General features: G+C 50.5%; 4 protein-coding genes and 1 non-coding gene across 5 annotated transcripts; 3 read left to right on the top strand and 2 right to left on the bottom strand.

The window, feature by feature from the left end:
• Positions 1-757: 757 nt before the first annotated feature.
• BCR38DRAFT_407462 (uncharacterized protein) lies at positions 758-2005 on the top strand (the record flags this gene model as incomplete). Its single annotated transcript, XM_040858170.1, has 1 exon — positions 758-2005. The coding sequence occupies one exon, from the start codon at positions 758-760 to the stop codon at positions 2003-2005; it is 1248 nt and encodes a 415-aa protein (XP_040718109.1).
• A 1833-nt stretch (positions 2006-3838) lies between these two features.
• On the bottom strand, positions 3839-5584 carry BCR38DRAFT_427182 (uncharacterized protein). The gene is made up of 2 exons (XM_040859822.1): positions 4927-5584; positions 3839-4820 (listed from the first exon to the last, which is right to left on the bottom strand). The coding sequence occupies exons 1-2, from the start codon at positions 5156-5158 to the stop codon at positions 4015-4017; spliced, it is 1038 nt and encodes a 345-aa protein (XP_040718108.1). The 5' UTR covers positions 5159-5584; the 3' UTR covers positions 3839-4014.
• A 672-nt stretch (positions 5585-6256) lies between these two features.
• BCR38DRAFT_t122 lies at positions 6257-6359 on the bottom strand. Its single transcript has one exon. It is a non-coding gene; the product is annotated as a tRNA-Thr (tRNA).
• A 5177-nt stretch (positions 6360-11536) lies between these two features.
• Positions 11537-11755, top strand: BCR38DRAFT_338164 (cold-inducible RNA-binding protein; the record flags this gene model as incomplete). Its single annotated transcript, XM_040855592.1, has 1 exon — positions 11537-11755. A coding segment is annotated over one exon (219 nt), but the record flags the coding sequence as incomplete, so codon positions are not given.
• Positions 11756-12649: 894 nt separating this feature from the next.
• BCR38DRAFT_159139 (uncharacterized protein) lies at positions 12650-13469 on the top strand. The gene is made up of 2 exons (XM_040853767.1): positions 12650-12713; positions 12781-13469. The coding sequence occupies exon 2, from the start codon at positions 12811-12813 to the stop codon at positions 13264-13266; it is 456 nt and encodes a 151-aa protein (XP_040718106.1). The 5' UTR covers positions 12650-12713; positions 12781-12810; the 3' UTR covers positions 13267-13469.
• The last annotated feature ends 6566 nt before the right edge of the window (positions 13470-20035 follow it).

Below are 20035 nucleotides of genomic sequence, written 5' to 3'. Positions count from 1 at the left end.
CGTCTGCCCTGCCTTATGACTGTCCGCGGCGACTTTGAGGGGCCATGGGAGTGGGAAGGAGTGACTCTTGGACGACACACCACCACGTCGATACATCCACCTTGGGCCTGAAGCTGTCGGCTTGATTGCTTGGTGCTGCCTTGTCTTTCCTCCTTCAACCGTATTTCTAAGTCATCCATCCACCGGACTGGAACTCATACGTTCGCTCTTTTGGTTCTGTTCTGCTCTCTTCCATTTCTAGTCTGCTGACTTGTTGCCACCCAGCGTGTGACTCGTCTGCTATTTATTCAGTTGCCCTCTCGAACATTGCTTTCACTAAACTTATATCCTCTTCCCCGATTGTCCGTCTATTGGTGCTCCACAAATGGTGGCAACCAACAATCCGCATTCTCATCACTGGCGACCTCGAGTGTAGTACAACTTGCGTGCCTATTGTGCCCAGCCCTCGTTGTTGTCTAAGTCAGACAGACAGCCGAACGTGCGGCGGAGACTACAAGTTTCTTATCTACCACACGTTTCCGGAAACCGAATTCGTCCGTTGTCTTGCGACTTCTATGAATTTCCAACATCAAAATACACTTCGCCTCTTCGACCAACACCTGCCATCCACACCACACGCAAACCCCGCCAATCCCGTGTTCGCCCTCGAAATTGCATTGACCGAACCCGTCAATTAGTCAATTGACTCACTTCCAACGTGTACTGGCTTCTGCCTGTTGGCCACCAGACCATTATAACCCCACATATAAGAGCCTCCATGGCCGATAAACCAACATCTCCTGCAATGCAGGCTTCCACCACATTTGGACACCAGTCGCCCCAGAGTTCGACGATATTTATGCCATTCCCAAGAAGTCAAGTAACCAGCAACAATTCGACCATGGTCTCAATTGACCCATCTAGCCCGACAGAGCCCAAGAAGCCGTTCGACATCAGCAACCTCATGTCACCGCCAGAGCTTCCTCCGTTCGACTCGTTTGCGCAATCGAGCGTTGCCAAGCGAATGGGTTCAATCACATCCGAGATGCGACGTCTTCCGGGCCCCAATCCACCCCTATCGCCACCCATCTCTCCTCGTACCAAGACCGACGATCATACGCACAGCGCGGGGCCATCCTCTAACATGCCGGTAAAGGACCCAATCCTGTATCCCGCTCAGGACATCACGAGCTCGCCCCCTCAACAACCTCTGTTTGTTCGTGATCACTCCGTCGAAACACAGCGAATTGTCGACGACCACCTCGTTGCCCGCCCTGCCTCGCTGTTTAGAGCTGCGACACCGCCCGAACGAGAGGACTACGAGTTGATGCTCTTCTTCCAGTCGCAGGTCATGAAGAAATATAATGAGAACCCGAGAGGCTGGTTGCAACGAGAGCGCGCGCTGCTCCTTGCGGATAGACGGGCTGGCGCCCGACATGCCCAATTCAGGCTGCACCCTTTGCTTCCGGCGACGAAGCCACAGACGATTCGCAGTCAGGCTCAACGGGTAATGAAGCCGTCGAAAATGCTGAAGTCGTCACGTGCGTCAGTTCCTCGTCCCATCCGATCAAACCTACAACCCCAGAAACAGCCGGTCGTCAGAAGAGTTAGCGTTACTCCTGACCCGGCCTCTCGCCGCATGGTGGCGCCGAATCGTGAGGACAAGGACTTCGCCTCGCTTCCCGATTACTGCCCCCCGCTGAACTCACTACCGACAAAGTCGAATAGCTTAAAGGTGGATTGGAAGGGTGCTCCTATAGACCTCAGTGGCGACCCCCATCGCGAGCTTCTCCATGCTGATGAGGTTACGCTCGCTGCCAACTTGCGACTTGACTGTGCAACCTATCTTACCAGTAAGCGACGAATGTTCGTGAAAAGACTAGAGTGTCTACGCATCGGGAAGGAATTTCGCAAGACAGACGCGCAGCAGGCATGCAAGATTGACGTGAACAAGGCATCTAAGCTCTGGACGGCGTTTGACAAGGTTGGCTGGTTGGAGAAGCGATGGGTCTCTCCTCTCCTATAGAGGACGCCTTGGTCGTTTCGATGCAAATGATCCATCCGGTATGGGTCCTAACACGACACAACCTCTCTCACTCACTCAGTCACTCACGACATCTTTCACGGTTCTACGAATTTGACATTTTGACGACACATGCATTGCGTTGGCCCGGTCTGGTCTGCTTTTCTGGGTTTCATATTCGCCATCAATAATTTGGCCACAGCGAGACTCGAAGTCTACATTTTCCTTTTGTAAGCTACGTATGGATCTATCACCAGCAAGATTTGGCCCAATCAGCGGATCACATCACCAGGGACATTATTTTTATCGGTACATCATCACAGTATCAGGGGATCCTTATATTGATACCCGGAGTGCGCAGCCCCTCTTCCCAGGTCACTCCACTCCACCCAGGTCGTTTTTCTTTTCTTGGTCAAGTTACGGTTTGTTTCCAACGGTCTGGTCAGGTTGAATCTGTTCTCAAGGATACCTTTGCATCACTTATGGCGTTTTTTTGGCAAGCCACAGAGTGTTAAGATAGTCTTCGCTGTGTTTTCGAGAGAGGCCAATACCCCATACCCATAAATGGTTATAGCGAGGAATTATTATTTCACCGAGGATACTGGGCAAGAGCATCGATACCAGTATTTCCATGAAGGGATGCGGTAGTATCTGCGCAGGAGGTGGAAGCTGGCTTGGTTTCATACTATCAGCCGCATGGAGGAACTGAATATTTTAGGCGAGTCATGTTCGCATTGCAGATATACACACGGGACCGAATGAAAATTTTAGCCAGCCAACATCTCGTGAGACTTGGAACATCGTGAATTGAGGTTGACGAAATAACCCACTATACACTACAGAACACCACGCAGTCAACAAACTACCAAATTTCACGTGTCCCAAGCAGCATCTCATCCCAAACGAATCCAGCCCTACCGCGCCCCCCCCCCTCCCCAGCTCATCGTCCGTTCGCGCTTACATTAGTGCGGCTCCGCCGTTCCTCGTCCCCTCAGGGATCAGCGGTGTGCGATACATCGCCACGTTTGAGTCTGGCCGGCCAGTCACGCGGCGTGGTGTCATTTCTTCCTCTTACCCCATGTTCGGGGCACAAACTATACCCCGCCGCCGAGCGACGAGAGCACATGGCGGGGTCTCATCAAACGTCACATCGCACCCGAAATATTTAGAGTTATCGATAACTCTAAGTAAAGAAACCCCAGCAAGCCGAGAGGCGAAAGGCGAGATGCGAGACGCGAGATGCTTGAGGTACGCACGGAGGCAGGGACTGTTTTCGGCAAGGTTGATGAGAATGGGGGCCATTAGCGAGACGAGATATCGTGCATATAATTGAGTAACCCGGGTAATGGGAAAACCTGGGGAAAGATCGTCCGGACGCTACCGGGCTGGGGCCGCTACGATGGATCGGGTAACCGGCAAGTAGTAGATCTATCTGGGTGTCGGTCTCCTCTTCTGCTGGGGCTGAGAGTGGGAAATAAGCGGTGAAGACTGGGTTGTGGGGTTGGGAGTAGTCAAGACTACATAGGAGCTAGACAGACAGATAGTGAGATGGAAAATGGAATTGGATTCAGCTAACTCTAGATCCCATGATGCTTCGAGATGCGAGCTCACTCGAGAGGAGCAATTGACTCGGTCGATGGGCAATGCGTAGGTATGAGGCGCCGAAGTCAATTGTCGCTCGTGGAGCGGTCAGCGTTTCGTCATGGCAATGGACAATTGAGGTAAGATAAGTGCATTGGGTTTGCTTGGAGGGAAATAGGTTCCCGGATGGAGGCTGAACGGGTCGAAGACATCTCACACCGCATAATTGACTCTGGGGAGGACTGGGTTATGAAACTCTGTTCCAAACTAAGTAATTTGCAATTGTTCTCGTCTCATTCCTTCATGTCGATATGATTTCTATGGAAACGGCGCCACGCTTTCTTTATCCGATCAGTTCGGAGACCACGTGCACTACCGTTGCGTTGCTCACTAACATCCTCGATCTCGATGTCCTTGTCGCAGGATTCCACCTACAGACCTGCCGCAAGCGTGTAGCCACCATCCACCGCTAATGTCTGGCCATTCAAGTACTGATTGGCAGCGAAGAACAGTACCGCCTGTGCCATATCCTCATCTTTACCAGGACGCGACGCCGGCACTTTTTCGGCGTATTTGTCTTTTGGAATATGGCTTTTTTGGTCTTCACCGCTGCCGTCCGACGTCATCTCGCTAGGGAACACACCTGGTGCGATGGAGTTCACGCGAATCTTTAGCCCACTGCTAGCGATTTCGGCTGCGAGGAGTCGGTTGAGGTGGATGGTGGCGCCCTTCGATGCGTTGTAGGCGAAGTGGTGCTGAGCGGTCTTGACCATACCACTGATGGAGCTGATGTTGATGACGGTGCTCGACCAGCCCGGATGCAACTCACTGCTCTTCTGGAGAAGAGGCAAGAATGCGGTAGTTGTGAAGAAGACTGACGAAACATTCGTGTTGTAGGTCTCGCTCCAATCTTGGAATGTTGAATCCTCGTTGTCGAAGAGGTTCGACTTCATCTCGTCGGCGGAGCTGGACTCGGTCTGGAATGTCTTGCTGCTGATGCCAGCGTTGTTGATGAGGATGCATAGGCACTTCTCGCGCGAGGACATCTCCTTGACGAGGCTGTCAATCTGCGACTTGTCGCCCATGTCGCACTCGAGCGGGATGATCGAATCGGATCCTTGAGAGTATTTCTGGGCAACGGTCTCGAGCTTCTCCTTGGTGCGGCCGGTGATGTACACCTTGGCGCCGTTTGCGACGAGAGCTTGAGTAGCCATCAGGCCAATCCCAGATCCTCCACCTAGAGCGCACCAAGTCAGCTCGCTGTTCCAGTTGGTCTTCGTCCTGATGCCACCATTCTGCGAAGTAGAGTTCGATGGTGGGTTAATTGCATCCTAGGAACCTACCAGTGACGAGGGCGACTCTACCCTTCAGGTCGAAGAGGGCATCACGGGTGAACTTGGCGTTGGCGCTGGTGGACGCCATTCTCAACGATGGATGAGTGTTTAAACAAGCTAGAGGAATTCCTCTTGACGTCGTCTGGATGGTTTGAAGAGGTCTACAAGAGCTAAGGGAACAGCTGGAGAGGGTTCTCTTATGGTGAGCAATGATGCTTCGGAGTACTGTTGAGGAGGTCATGACGTTCTGCGTGCAAGTTTGATTTGGAAGCGCAACACATTGTGAACCAGCAAACGGCAAAGATGACCACGACCGATTTTGATGGCCCAATCATGAGTACGAAATTCCTCCAAAAATGCAAAACGGTGGCAATTCGGTCAAGCTGAAGCAGTCATGACGAAATGAGAGACTTAGGAAAGGAGCCCATGGAGGGCAAAGCTGTCATAACTATCGCACTCTGAAGCTAATTGGCCAGGAGAGGTGGGGTCCATAGGAGACAATGATCCGTATTGGCACGGTCCAAGCATTGGGTTCAACTGGAGCACAGTGAGCCGATGCTATTGGCTCTGAAGTCTATAAACTCATATTTGCTCTTCGGCGGCTCAAAATTTGTAGACATCGGCTTCAAAGGATGGATAGCCATCCCACACCTACCGTCCCTTTTCTCATCCACTTCTTACTAAATAATAAAATAATATTAAATACGCCGTAGGTGTTAACCCTTGGTACCTCTACAAGTACTCCCTTAAGGGGCTATAGATGATATAGCGGGCCCTTAAGCCGCGTCGGGCGGTTATACAGGTAAACTTGTAGCCAAATGACTACTAAACCTCCTGTCCCTCCCTAAGTCTGTGCTACAACCCCTGCCTGAACTACCGATAAGTGTGGTAATGTGGCACTTAAATTCGTCCTCAGGGGTGGGATGCTGCTGATGTGCAGAAGATGCTCGACTATTTCTTGTCGCGACAAGTCGTAGTATCTGCTAATTGGGGTTCTCGTCGAGCGTATACATCTCAACCACACGCTCAAGTGGATAGACCGTAACGTGGTCTAGACGCTCACAAGAATCGCGGCGAGAGGGCGTGCTGCGCGCCTTCTATCGTGAGGGGACGGGTTCGCCGACGAGCGTTATCGGATAGGCGAGGTCCGATAAGGGGTCGGATTAACGATTCGAATTCTGGACCGGCTGTCGAGTTATATTCCGCCGACGTAGTGCTTGACGGTCGACTGGCTAGGATGCTCGTAATCCTAAACTGCACCAATCTCCCTATTATCGCTAGGTAGGCGAAGTCAACAAGGTGGGCAGCGCGCCGTAAGGGTTGACTAAACCCCCTTGTGTGTCAGCTGCGGGATTCGAACCCGCGACTCGTCACCGACCCAAGTGGGCGAGGCTCAAATCGGGACTTATCTACCAGCGAAGTGACCAACTACACCAGCCGACTCTTACTAAATAATTACCTTCTTTGGGAGAATCGTGTGGGAAGTTGTGGCCTCAGGTGTGAAGGGGTACGAGGCAGGTACGTAGACAAGCGTTGTAGTATTTTTACGCACCTTCATAGAACCAATACAGCCCCTAGTACTTGGGTTCCGTCAGATTGCCCATGAAACCACATTGAGGCAGAGAATCCATCATTTAATTCGTTAACCGTGTACATGGCTGAGTTGTCCGTAATTATACTTACCCCCGTGGCAACCTTGGCTTCGTCTCGGCCTGGAGCAGTTCCACCATGGTATTCATCTTCTGTCATCCTAGCCGCACTGCATTATCTGACTACCACCCTTGCTCCTTGCCGATGTCGGTTGGTTGGAAGTCATGCCTCTCGAAACTGAAATAGTGCTGTGCACTTGTTGTGATAGGCACGCTGTTCACGGAGGTCAAAAGAAAGAAAATTGATGCACATCAAGGAAGCGGCTTCAATTCTTCGATGACCCCGTGTTCTCCATGGACAAGATGTCAGGAGAGCATGGCAAATTCGAGTCTTTGCTTTCTTGATAGTGTGGCGCCGAGGTCTTCGATTACGCTGTACATAGGGCCATGATCGTGGATGGGAGAAGAACGCGCACTCTTCATGCTTATCAATACCGTATTAGTCTCAAAGCGTGCGAGATGATATTTGGTTTACGTGTGAGTGCAAGTGAATGGGAATGCTACTGATCCAACCAACATATTTCAGCTGTTGAACACATCAACCGGCAATCACACTGTGGCGTGTGACATTAAAAATCAAATGACCCGAGCCTATGAAAGTAGAATCAGATACTGAACGCGACGCATGTAAAGGTGCGGGCCACGGTACCCTGGAACAACCCCTGAGCGTGGTTCAGCTAACCCGCCAGCACTAAAGGCAAAACTGCCCTAGAGCAATGTCGAAGCCAATTTCTCAGACAATTGTATCTTGTGCTCGAGTGCATGGGGGGCAAGGATGACTATATCATTCCGAGAGTGGAAAACAAAATAAGCAATATGACAAGCTCTGCATAAATATCTGATATTCTCTTAGGTCCTTTGAACCCTTCTAAATTTCATATCCACCGCTGTTATTGTATCTCTACTATAATTAAGAGAGGAACTGGCACAGTACAAGTTTGGATACATAGTGCAGAGTGGGAAAAATTACGAAGTAAAAAGACGAAACTGATCGGCTGTTTGCAATCACAGCCGACAAGCGAGATCGCGTATGATCGTGATTCTAAACAGTGCGGAAACCTCGAACGGCCCCCCGCGTTAGGGGGTAGGGTTTTAGTCAGGGGTAGTATGCTGTAATTGGTTAGAATAAACCTCGGGAACATCGCCTGCCCTGTCCATGGCGTAAGATGAGGGTGCAGGATTCCGCTGGCAACAGTGTTAAAATTTCGGCTTGGTCCCGGGTAGCTCTTATAGATGGCAATTTTCCTTGGCGAAGTGATTGATCATCCCGTGCAATCCAATTTTTTCATCATCATCATCCAAGTTGGACGAGCTGCATTTCTTTTCTTACTCCGACCGAGCAGAGATACGCTATTGAAGCCGGGAAAAGGCCTGGATGGAAGTGGTAACTAGCAAGGAACTATAAGACAAGACAAAAGTATTGTGCTATTCCAGTCCCCATTGAGCTGTGTCGACTGAGCATCTGTCCCATGTAATGACTGTCTGCAACCACAGCGGCAGGCACCCATTCCTCGGCAAGATTTAGTCCATGGGTGGACCCAGGGTCTGCCGTCTCAATGTACGCGGTAACGCGTAGTCGTCGTGACATAGACGTGTCGGCGGGCATCCCGAGTCCTTTTCCTACTTCAGCTGCTCGCAAATTTCTGTTCTGCTTCCTATCTCTCCTCGGTTATCTTGCTCTACTCTGTTTCTCGTTCCCGTGAGGCATCGTGCGTGCGCTTCCTTTCTTACCGCCAGGTCTTATCTAACCCCTCTCCTTGTGTTATATTTCGACCGTGTAATCAAGCTCTGGCACGACTGGCGCAGCCATGAGATGATCAATTAACAACTGATAAAGCTTCACGCAAGTCCATATCCAAAGCGTGGCCCAGTATCGTGATACTGTTGAAAATTAGCTTTCACTCTGAGCTGTTAGACGCCATCCCCACCGAGCACACGTTGCGCACCGGCTTGAGCTAGCTGTCACTGGCTCACGCTACGCATGCCGTCACGTCGATTGAAAGCCCTCCGAGAACAACATAAACACCCAGAGAGAGCCGTTTCTGCGAACCCGTGGTGGCTTTCCTCACGAGATGCCCAGGTCAGTTCGGCGGATCTTGAAGAGCCAAGGTCGATATAAGCCACGTTCAGGGAAGGATCTCCCGAGAGCCGACATCGCGATGGGCCGCTGCACGACAGACAAGCCTCTTTCGCCGCCTCCGTCGTCGCTGTATGTCCCCTCATCAAGCCCCCCAAGGCCCCAACACCGTGTCTCTAAGTCGAAGAGCAAGCGCCTCGGTGGTAAGAAGGGTATTCCGGATAGGCAGGCAGGCAAAGGCCGAAATAGCCACGACGAGTTTGAGGTGAGTTGGGAGTCGCTCGTGCGGGCAAAGTGTAAGGCTAACCACTACCAAAAGGACGATTCTGACCTTTGCATCACGGGCAAACTGTCGTCTAGCAGAATAAGTGAGGACTTTTCTCAGAGACATCAAAGGTTTGAGGAAGATCAGAAGTCGGATGCCGAGAGAGCGGGTGACATCAATGTGACATCGCAGCGGGAAAAGATCAAACTCGCAAAGATGGCGCTGAAGAACAAGGGGGCGTACATAACCGCTTCCACAACGGGCAAGAACCCGGACGAATAGTTCTACACCTGGCTGATGGACACATTCCATGCTGAGGTCCGTCCGAGGGCCTTTTCGAATTGGTCTAATGTCAAGAAGACAATGAACTATACTATCAGCCGCAGGAGATCGGAAGCATCTATCCGGATCTGCCGGCAGTTGCAGGAGTTGGGACAGTCGTGGAATTTGGCCATGCAATTTCGCGAGTGGCGTCTACTCGGTGACAAGATTTCAGCTGTAGTTTGCGAGTGTCTTGGTCAGCGCAACGTTGAACTGTGGGTTGGCCACGAGTTGACAAATGCGAGTGCTGCCGGGGCTCTCGGTAGCTCTGTCGTGGCGCCGCAACTTTCGGAGAGGATGGATGTTGCATTCAAGAAATTAATGGACAAGCATCGACCATACAGGGGGGGTTCGGTCTTCGATAGTGATCTTTATATACCGGGTGACGACCTCGACGATCAGCACGAGGATACCGGGAGTGAAGAAGATCCCGATGCTGTCCCATCGATTGAGCCATCAGATGGTACCTCGGGGAAACGACTTCAAGCAGCGCTTGAGGAATATGAGAACAAGGCGATACAATATCGATTGTTTTCCTCAGTTGTAGCAACGAAAAAGGGCAAAGAGACGGCGAGTGTACGCGAAATGTCCGATGAATCGCAGGGTGGCTCACCGACATCAACACCGAGGAGAACTAATGCCGAACCGGCAAACAATACAATTCCTTACGAGCTTGCACGGTTTGAGCCAGACTTGCCGCAAAGATTGCACCAGGCACATACGGATCAAGCCAATGTACGACAAACCTCATCAAGACAATCGTCTCTCGCGGGTTCCGTTGGGTACGATGGGTCATGTCGCGCGTCGAAGAGTCGTAGCCAACAAAATAACCCCAAGGAGGGCCAGGACACTTTTCCACGCTCAAAGCCGGAACCATCGACCAAGGAGAGTAGTGGGCTGACGTATCATGGATCCTCCAATGGCAGTCCCCAAATCGAAACCTCCCAACTGCGCGTGCAGTCAGGTGCAGCGAACAGTGGGCACGTACCTCCAACCAGCGCGGAGACGCCACCGCCCGGAAGGCTCTTTAACAGACCAACCCAACCTTCGCCCACAGTCCTGTCACCTTCGGCCCGGGCTGGATGCTTTGAGCACAGTCGCTCGAGTGTCGCTGCGGATGAACGAACTGAGAGCTCGTCTGATGACGGAGACGACTTGCCGTCCCTCTTGTCGATAGCCCGCAAGGCCCGGCGTCCTACGTTGGCTCGATATCAATCTATAAAGTGTTATGCTTGTGGCCAGGCCGGCCATTTGCCTCATTCATGTGCCCATACAAACAGCGATGGCAGTAAGGCTGCCTCGGGTGTTCAAGATATAAGCCCGGGTCGCAGTACAGGGAACTCTGCACCACCCAGAGCCTTGTTGAGCTCACCCCCAGAGGAGGGGTACGCCAGCACAAAGGGGTCCACGGCAGGTACGCATCCAAATAGTACAGACGACTCGGGTGTTGCCATCCAATCGAAGAAACAAAAAACAAAGAAGAGGTCGAGGAGGGAGACAGATACTTCGAGCGCTATCGAAGACTGCGAGGACCCCAGTCCGGCAGCCAAGAAGAACTCGACCAAGAACAATTCAGGCAAAAAGAGTTTGATCAAGCGCAAGCAAGGGCAGGTCGACGATACTGAGACACGTACTCCATCTGCGCAGAAAGCTTCAACCAAGCGCAATAGAAGCCAGATTGAAGCAGAGACACCATGTCAAGCCGCCACTGAAGGTTCAACTAATCCAAAGACCCAATCGGAGGAAGCCCGGTTTGGTAAAAAGCTTAGAGACAGCTCAAGCGGTACAGATGCAGAACCAGTAGATCGACCCGAGTTGAGCCAATGCGAAATGCCCATCTCTTCGACCGCATCAACGATTTCCAGCTATGGTAGCGGCAACCTTGCCAGCTCAGACTCGCATCAGCAGGTCACGTTGTACTGCACTGAATGGGTACGCAAAGGGCCGGGCCATTGCCTCTTCGAGCGCCAGGGTTGTCAATACAAGCACGACATGCCACTCGACAAGCCCACGCAGCTACAAATGGGTCTGATCGATGGGCCGCCCTCCTGGTGGCAAAGGTGGGGCGAGCAACAGGCCAAGCTGTCCCGCAGAAGTGATTCGGCAAAGTCATCTCAACCATCAACCCCTAGCCAATGTGATTTGGGCGGAACGGCCGATCGAGATCCACACCGTGTGGGTAAGTCCCATCCTCCAGTAGTAGCCTCCAGGGATTGCTCCGGGTCAAACGAACAACCATTAGAGCCACGCAGTCCAGGGGGTTCAGCCAGCCTGGGAAACACGTCAATTTTGCCCAATGAAGCCAGTATGGCGAGCACGGCGGGCAGGCCTGGAGAGTTCAAAATTTTTGTGAAGGGCCTATCCAGTGCTGCCAGCGATGAGAGCTTGCGTCGAGCTTTCTCACGTTTTGGTCTCATCGTCAGTACTCATATTCAACGAGACAGGTGGACGGGTCATTCGCGTAACTTTGGGTTTGTTACTTTCAGGAACCATGCGGATGCAGAAAAGGCCCTGGAATCCATGAATGGGGCATGCATAGGATCGCATGTAATTCACTGTCACTGGTCAACGACCAGTAGAAACGCCGCAAGGTTGGCCTGTAGCTTCGAGCCACGAGAGCCAAGACAGAACGGCCATGGCCTATACCAATCGCGACAAGAAAGCGCAAGCCGTTCGTCGCACCGGGATATCAGAACCCCTACGAGGTCATCTAAGGCATTGTCCGCACAGCCCAGCCCAGACCGCTCTCCATGCCTCAGATATGGCCAGCGTCACCAAGCTGAAGAATTTCCAAATCCCACGCCATCGTCTCGAAACGCAGACCAGTCGGTAATACAGACACCTGCCAGGTCCGAGGCATCATCTGGAATGTTCGAACGGTCTGGAATGAGCGTCACTTCCAGGAATCGGGGTCATGGAGGGTTCCGATTGCAATGGTCAACAAGACTGGACAGAGCAGAAACCGTGGATACAGACCTCTTGATGAAGCAATCGCCAGACACCCGGGATCGGCTCATACTCGGGGAGATGAGGAGAATGAAGAAGCGAAGGGGGAGAAGAAGGCAGGAAAGAGGTCCGAATGATACGCAGAGGAAGAAGAGGGACATGGAAGATATTAGACGGTGTCTGCAATCTGTTGTGAAAGAGGAGATGGGCCAATTCTTCCGAACACAAACAGTTGGAACATGACCTAAGAAGATTGAACATAAAACCCGGCGGGAGGATGGCAAATGTGGGTTGGGTAGATTAGAGGTATAGATTTGACGAATGCATTAAACATGTACTCATGCAAGCTTGAGTTAAACCCAATTTAAGTTCGAGGTCCGGCTCGCATTGAACTTGGAGGAGGTAAGCGCGACTTTTAAGTGTGGAGAACTGCCACCCCGCAATTTCCCCAACTTGACGCTCAGATCTGTGACTGGTCATAGTGCACGCAACTTCGGAAACGACAACTCCGGACTCTTGCCAAATATCAAAGGAAAAGGTGGTTCACAATTCATGGAACTTGCGATAACGAGATCAAGATAGATCGAGACTCACAGATTGACTAGCTCTGTACATTCCACCCTTCTTCGACCGCCATGCCATCTCGTAACCAGCACGAGGAGGGCGAGTACATGGGCAACATTGGCTCGATGCCTTGCTACCGCTGCAAACTCCGAGGAAACGGCCTGACGGACCCCAACTCGAATTGGCGACTGTGGAATGCAGATATGAAGGTATATCGGGACGGCACTGGAGACGGAGACCCGGACGAGGTGTTCGCGAACAAGGAGGAGGAAATATTGGCAAAAATGGACCGACGACGCAAGGCATTCATGTGGTTCTCAGTGTCGGAATCATTGCGGGAACAGCACCTTACCGATCTCGGAGGAAAAAATGCGTCGAGCGAAGATGTCTTTCGTCGTTTACACGAGCGCGTTGCACCGCCTGGCACGGCCTACAAACCGTTGGAGAAGTTGGTCATAACCGAGCAAATGAGGGCGGACATCAAGAAGGCGGGTGAAGCCGTGGCGGCAAAGAAGTCTACACCGTGAAAACATGCTGCTCGAAGAAACCATTGGCAAATACCTGCAATTTTACATGGCATCTGGTCCGAATCCAGTTATCAACCAGAGTGTTTACTGTCACCTCGTCTGCCCCGCTCGTCAGTTAACCAATGGCAACTTACCGCCGCCCTCCCTGGACTGTGGCTGACAGAGCTGCAGCCAGGGCGAAGAAGGGCCGCGACGATGAACGTAAAGAGAGCTTTGAGTTATGGTGGAATGAGGTTGATACCATCGGACCTACTTCGAGTTTTCGTAATATACCTCGATGTAGGACAACACTACGTCTGTGGTCTCTATCATTCGAAGCCGCGGAGTATTAAGTGGTGTGTCTTGTCCGGTCTTCGTGGCTCATGCATACTCGTCAAGCCTTCAACGGTGATTTGACCCACTGGATTAGGGTCGAGTCTGTACTCGACGATCAATTGTCTCGAGTTTCGCCTTCAGGTTCTCAGAAGCAGTTGTTTTTGCTCGATAGCTCTCAGAGCGCCATTCGATCTCAGTCACGCGTGTTATTCGCTTGCTGCGTGAGATATGACTAGGACAGGTTGTCATGGCATCGGCGTCCTGGTAGACACCACGATATCCTCGGAAAGACCACATCAGGTACACCTCATTGAGACAACCGGGTTCCACTTGATTGATCAGAAAGCAAGGTTGTCCATCACCCGGCCACTCCACTGCGTGAATTCAGTGTCAAATTCCCTTGGTTCGGCAACCTGCGATGGCGAATGAGACAATCCCGTACCTCAGGCAGCAGCATTGGGAATTGGGGATATTGGCAGGCTGGTTGCGACGTTAGATTAGCATATCCTGGTAGCTAAGTGTCTCAGTAGCAGTGGCGTAACTGGCTCCAACGACATCGTCGAGGGAACATATGCACCCATTTTAACACATTCCCGAATTATTACGTCAAGATAAAGTTAAATTCAACATGTTTGGAAGTGAAACGCCATACTAAATCCATATAACTGCCATTACAAATAATTTCTGGGTCTTGGTCGTGGTGGTGGCGTGTTGATCAGCCATGTTTCAACGGCCCCGACTCTACGGATGTGCGGTAGTGGCACGTTAGAGTTGCATGGTGGAGGACGTCATGTTCTCTATAGCAGGGAATTTCTCCATCTGAAATGAGTGTATCTGTGGGGTCGTACTGGTACTGGCATTCCGGCTACATACGAAGCTGAAGAGGGAAAGTAGAGGTGGGGGGGGGGGGCACTAAAGTATCTCGCGTGTGTTTCGCGTGACTGTATGCCACCAATGCCACAGTATCCATGTTACGTGAGCATAGTAAGGGGATTGCCGTGGTACATGGTCGAGAACATCTTAGCAGCTCGTGTCTACATCTATTATTATTAGGTAATAGGGTGGCAAAATGTCGCATTGAAGCACAAAGAGGTCCGAATGCCGTAATTCACGTTGTTTCAAGTCACAGTGGCTGTGAGAACTTGAGCCAAAAGTTCATGTGTATTGTGATTGCAGAAGCACAAGAATATCTATGCCAGGTATCTAGTATTGAAAGCCCTCATCACAGCCTGCATAGCTACCCCTTGTCACCATTCTGGTCTTGGTGGGTTTTCTTCTTCTGTAAAGGCCTATTCCGTTTGGACTCGTAGAATAAGCAGATGTATGGAAGCAAGTTCAACAGCTTATCCCACCGAAGATGTACCGATAAACTGCAATGATCCCGGTCTATGCTATATAGTTATTAGATCCGGCTCAGATAAAGTCGCGCAAGATCGAGAGACGGGAACGTGTTTTATCAAATCGACAAAGTCAGAGTAGGAAAGTCATTTCAAGTGACCCATGTACTCCGGGCCACTACCCACTGCGACCGGCTTATAGATAAGCTTTGCAGTGGCCATTACTTGGCATAAATCGCAAACTCTCTATTTACCGAGGTAGCTTAGGACTCCAAGAACACATGCCTGGTTTCAACTAGCCTCAACATTTGAGTTTGTCCCACGGTATGGCTACTTTTGAAATGAAACGGGGCAAACGAGCGTATATAGAGGACCAGTGTCTACGCCAGATTCTCGAACATTAAACACTATCAACGGTGGAGCTGAACATCTCACACTCTCTCATTGGCATCGGGCGGGCTGTGGTCACAAGGTTTTTAGACTGGGTGTATTGCTGCTTGGCTAAGCACACGGCGAAGTGGAAATCTGGCGTCTTCGGTTTACCAGATATTCGAGTTGTCTCAATTCGAGGAGTAGCGTAGCTGCGTTGATTCTGGCTCCTACCAGCCTTGTGGCGACAACAAAGGGAACCTCAAACAGTCAGAACTGCGAATGTCGGCAAGGATGCTGTAAGGAACAAGCATTGAGGAGCTAGCTGTACAGCCTGCCCCGGCTGCACATCATTTACAATCCCTATTGTAGGAATCAAAGAGTGAGCGGTTTTCCGGAGCCGGGGCCTACAGATTTTCCTGAAGTATAGGAACATTTGCAGCAAGGGTACAAAAGCCGGTTTTGGACATTATAGACTATGAGTCGTACGATTCAATGGCAGATTAACTATTATGGATCTTCTATACAGTGTACACGTTTGTTATAGAGGTACTAGCAGTTTAAGGTGTGAACTGTTGGTTCTCACAGTCTAACCAATACGATGTGTCCTGAGCAGCGACTGAAAGGCAGCAGAACTCTCTACATCCGAGTTGTTCCCGTCGACTGGAATGCCCCATCTTAGTCAGTCATCCCGTTATGCATTTGTTAGTTTTGCCCCGTCGTCCTTCGTTGATACAGCCTGTATCGCCTTCGTCTCCGTTGGAATAGAACGAGGTTCATTAGCCTCACCTGCCCACCTGCACCGTGACAGCTCTCGAAGTAGATTCGGACGCGATGATGATCATGCTCCGTGAGCTGCTTTGTATAGACTGGTTGATGACGCGGCATTCTAGCTATACTTCTTGATACTTCAACAAACTATTACGAAAGGGCGCGGCAGTTACGTAAATAGCTTGTAAATATGGTTCCTCGAAAAGACGATTCGAGATATCTAGATTTGGTTCGAACAAAGGCCGATCTTACGTTATTAAGCATAGTGATAGTGTCTAGTGTGACACGAGTACTCGACAGGGCTTTTACTCTGTCTCCCACCAAGCATCGTGGTCTTACCCCGCTTACCAGTTCCCGTCCTGAAGTGTGTTGGCTTCTCAGCACATTGTGCCGAAGACACTATGGCAAATGCTTTGTTCGAAGAGTACAAGATGTTGGAGAATATCAGGACATAAATTAAAAAGGCCATCGGGCGCAAACAGGGTAAACACAAGGAATCAAGCGCGCTGACTGACGATGGTGGGCCGAAAGCCACACGACGATCCCAAGACCACTTGCCACACATGCCACACGATCACAAAGTCCGGGTCTGACTTGCCTGGCTTAGAGTCCGACCAACCGTCAGGATCATTGGCCTATTATTCTCATTTTTTACTGTCTAGGGGGTATTACTTGCAAGCAGGTATGAGATATTATCGGCTCTTTACAACCACCTCCTGTTTTCTATATCTATATTGACTTGCCAAGCTCTGGTCTTTGCTCACAAAGAAGATGTGGTATAGGGTGACCTGTTGAGATCTGTCAAGGGTATCGTCTTCCTTGGCACACCTAATCGAGGAACCCAAGTCGTAAATGTTGGGGAAGCTGTAGGAAGAATCGCGAACGTATGTTTCGCGGCGCCGAATGCGGCTGGGGCACCGGAGATTATTAGGACAGACCTTCTAAATCATCTTAGCTATTATTTAGAGGCGTTGCAATAGCTTAGCAGATCAGTTCCTAATCGACTCTATAACATTACAGGGTTAACATTTTACGAGACCGAATCTATACCACCCTTCCCCTCGCTAGTAAGTAGACACCGATCACCCTTCAGGCTTTGGTTAACAAAACGGAGAAGTTATGTAGTAAGTTGTTCAGCATTTTCGACGTGGTAGACGATCGAAAGCTACCCATAAAGCTAACCATGGGTACTTTTAGTGGATTCTAAAGCATCCATTATTCGAGTTATATCTAGAGGCGACTATAGTGGCGGTCTCTTAGCTAGTAGGAAATTCCGGGTGCGGCAAGACTATACTCGCGTCTTTCTGATGCGAGTGCATATAGGGTGTGAATTGTTGTATTGGGAAAGGGTGGCCAGGTCAGCTATTCTGGCCTAACAGAGCTCTTTTATAGCTCTTATTTTATCTTATCTATCTTATCTATCGCTGTAGGGTAACCCCCCATGGTGTCACGTATCACTTTCCTAGCAACTCATCTCGAATAGGAGTCGAACCACGTTCATATTAATGTCTATATTTACTTCTATATGACTATGTAAATAAGTCAAAAATGTAACAGGCGTTCCATACATAACTGAAACATGGGACTGGAGCGAGCTGAAGAGCTTGAATCATGGGACAAGACTGGCGCCATTGACCTATTCGGAATGGTAATAGATAATATGGCGCTAGTTCAAGGCACGACTGAAGCCCCACAGACAACGGTGAAAAACAGAAAAATGGGGATCTTTAGGAGTAACTTGTAGTGTTTGTTCCATTCCCTCTATTCCCCAAAGTTTTTGGTTAGCCGAAACTGCGAGCCTGGAGTTATTCATAACGCATTTTTTGAATCTGATATGGATGTTATCGACAGACTCCCGAAGATCATGACGCCTCTAGTGGAACACATACATCTCAAATACAATTTAACGGTGTTTTAGACTGCCTTTAATGATTCGGCACTTAGAAGTTCTCATAAACACCACCGATTCTCTTCTTTTCTGCCTGTGGTTGTGGATATATATCCAGATTATCAAGAAAAAACCGAAAGAAGGCATAAGTAAGGAGACGGCAGTTAGTCTTAGCCTCGTGTTCTTCGGCTATCGAAGCTATTAGAAGTTCCCGTTCAAGACATCCTCGTCATTTAAGTCCAAAATGTTAGGAATAGGCTGCTCACGATACCGACAGTACCAGGCTAACAACTCGGGGATCTAGATCATGGCTGGTTAGGCCGTGCCGTTATGGGAAAGATTGACTCTTGCGAGTGAGCATCATGCGACTTCTCCATGCACATATACCCATATACCCACTTAGAACCAACACGAATGAAGAGTCATTTCGCCATCTTTGTCTTCGCGAGCTCCGTAAGGGGATTTCGGCTCACCGACGAGCTGTTCTTTTCTAGTATAAATCCAATCACTGCTAACCCGTACGTCCCAATATCTCTATACTGTAGAAGCCACTTGATTTATAGTATCTTTTATACTGAACTCGCGAGGCCCTGATTAGGCTAAATTCTATCATAGGTTATGTTCACGCTTTGGCAGGCGCGCGGGCTTCTACACCTCCGTATTATGCTGGCGCATTATCCCATAGATACCAATCATTTCTGATCGATTTCAAATCTTGCCCTCTGTTGTATCTCGATGCTTCATATGTTAGACGAATTCTGACTGCGTTTACGAACGAAGGATAGGGCCTGTATAACTAAGTGTATTTCACCCATACAAAATTATCACGCGCTAGACTGTTCCTTTTAATGAATTTAAGACTTCCTATTAGTGAAACCAGGAGGCTACAATACAGAACTTCCAATCTTCGAAAGCTAGTGTTGAATTCCGAATATTATTATTATTATTATTAAATACGCCGTAGGCTCGAAGCCCCCGGTACCTCTACTAGTACTCCCGTATGTCAAACCGTGCCCTAATGGCTGGACTAAATACATACGCTGCGTCGTCGGTTCGCCCTATTGGCGACTGCGTTGCGTTCACTACCATACTACGTTGGTTCTCAACCTACCAACAAAGTCCCCCCTGAGAAGATCGATGCTATCTGGGCCTTGAAGCTGTCCGACCCGTCCCTAGCAGCCATCTTACAATAGTCCCACTAACTACTGGTTCTCCTGTTGCCGTTGCGAGGTCTCTGCGAGAGTATAGTGGCCGTGGTGCGATGGCGGCCCGTAATCGTTCCCTCGGTCCTTCCAACAGCCCGCAAAAGAGGATTACGTGCTCTGCCGTCTCAGGGGCATCGCCACAGCGGCATAGCGGCGAGTACACGCCAAAAGCCCCTGTCTTGAATAAGAAGGCTGCTAGTCCTATTTTTTCCGTCCTGATCTGGCACAGCGTAGACGCCTCCAGTCGGTTCAGGCCGAAATACTTGCCCCCTTTCGGTATCTGCATCGAAGGGCCCTCCGGTTCCTCAGCGATAGCGCGTCGCTGGCGATCGTGATGCTCTGCTCCGGTGAGCCATCTCTTCCTCCAGTGGTCGAGGAGGGCAGCCGGGACCTCCTTTTCCTCACTCATCCACTCGGAGCCCCGGGCCTCCTTCTCCATAGTGTACCCTGCCGGTCGGAGTAGCTGCGACGCCTGCTTCCTCTTCGCCGGCCTATCCTGCCGGAGTATATGTGACGCTTTAGCGCTCGCGCTGCGAAGCAGATTTCTCTTCCCGCTAAGCCGTAGCCGTTCTTCAAACTTAGCAGCCCGGGCACTAAGATAGAGGTCTAGTGGCGGGATTGCTGCTTCTGCTTCCAGGTGGCGAACCGGCGTCGCTTTGTGGGCACCACAGACTACCCGGAGGCACTCGTTCTGTATCCCCATCAGGCTCTTAGCTGGCCCTGCCGGTTCCTCACTTATAGTATGCCACGCAGTCGCCCCGAAGGCGATTGCGCTACGGATAACCACCGTATATAACAGCCTCGCCCGTATAAGATCGCAGCCCCACGACATATTGACTAGCTTTGTCAGGGCTAGCTTTTGAGTTGCCATTTTTGTTTTAACA

Source organism: Pseudomassariella vexata (genome assembly GCF_002105095.1).
Source record: "Pseudomassariella vexata strain CBS 129021 chromosome Unknown BCR38scaffold_4, whole genome shotgun sequence".
NCBI lineage: Eukaryota > Fungi > Ascomycota > Sordariomycetes > Amphisphaeriales > Pseudomassariaceae > Pseudomassariella > Pseudomassariella vexata.
Note: the sequence above shows the minus strand (reverse complement) of the source record. Positions and strands in the feature narration are given on the sequence as shown.

Coding starts and splice junctions, on each gene's coding strand:
- BCR38DRAFT_427182 (XM_040859822.1), bottom strand. CDS start 5,158: ATGACCTCCTCAACAGTACTCCGAAGCATCATTGCTCACCATAAGAGA. Junction 4,821..4,926: donor TAGAGTCGCCCTCGTCACTG/GTAGGTTCCTAG, acceptor GGTGCGCTCTAG/GTGGAGGATCTGGGATTGGC.
- BCR38DRAFT_159139 (XM_040853767.1), top strand. CDS start 12,811: ATGCCATCTCGTAACCAGCACGAGGAGGGCGAGTACATGGGCAACATT.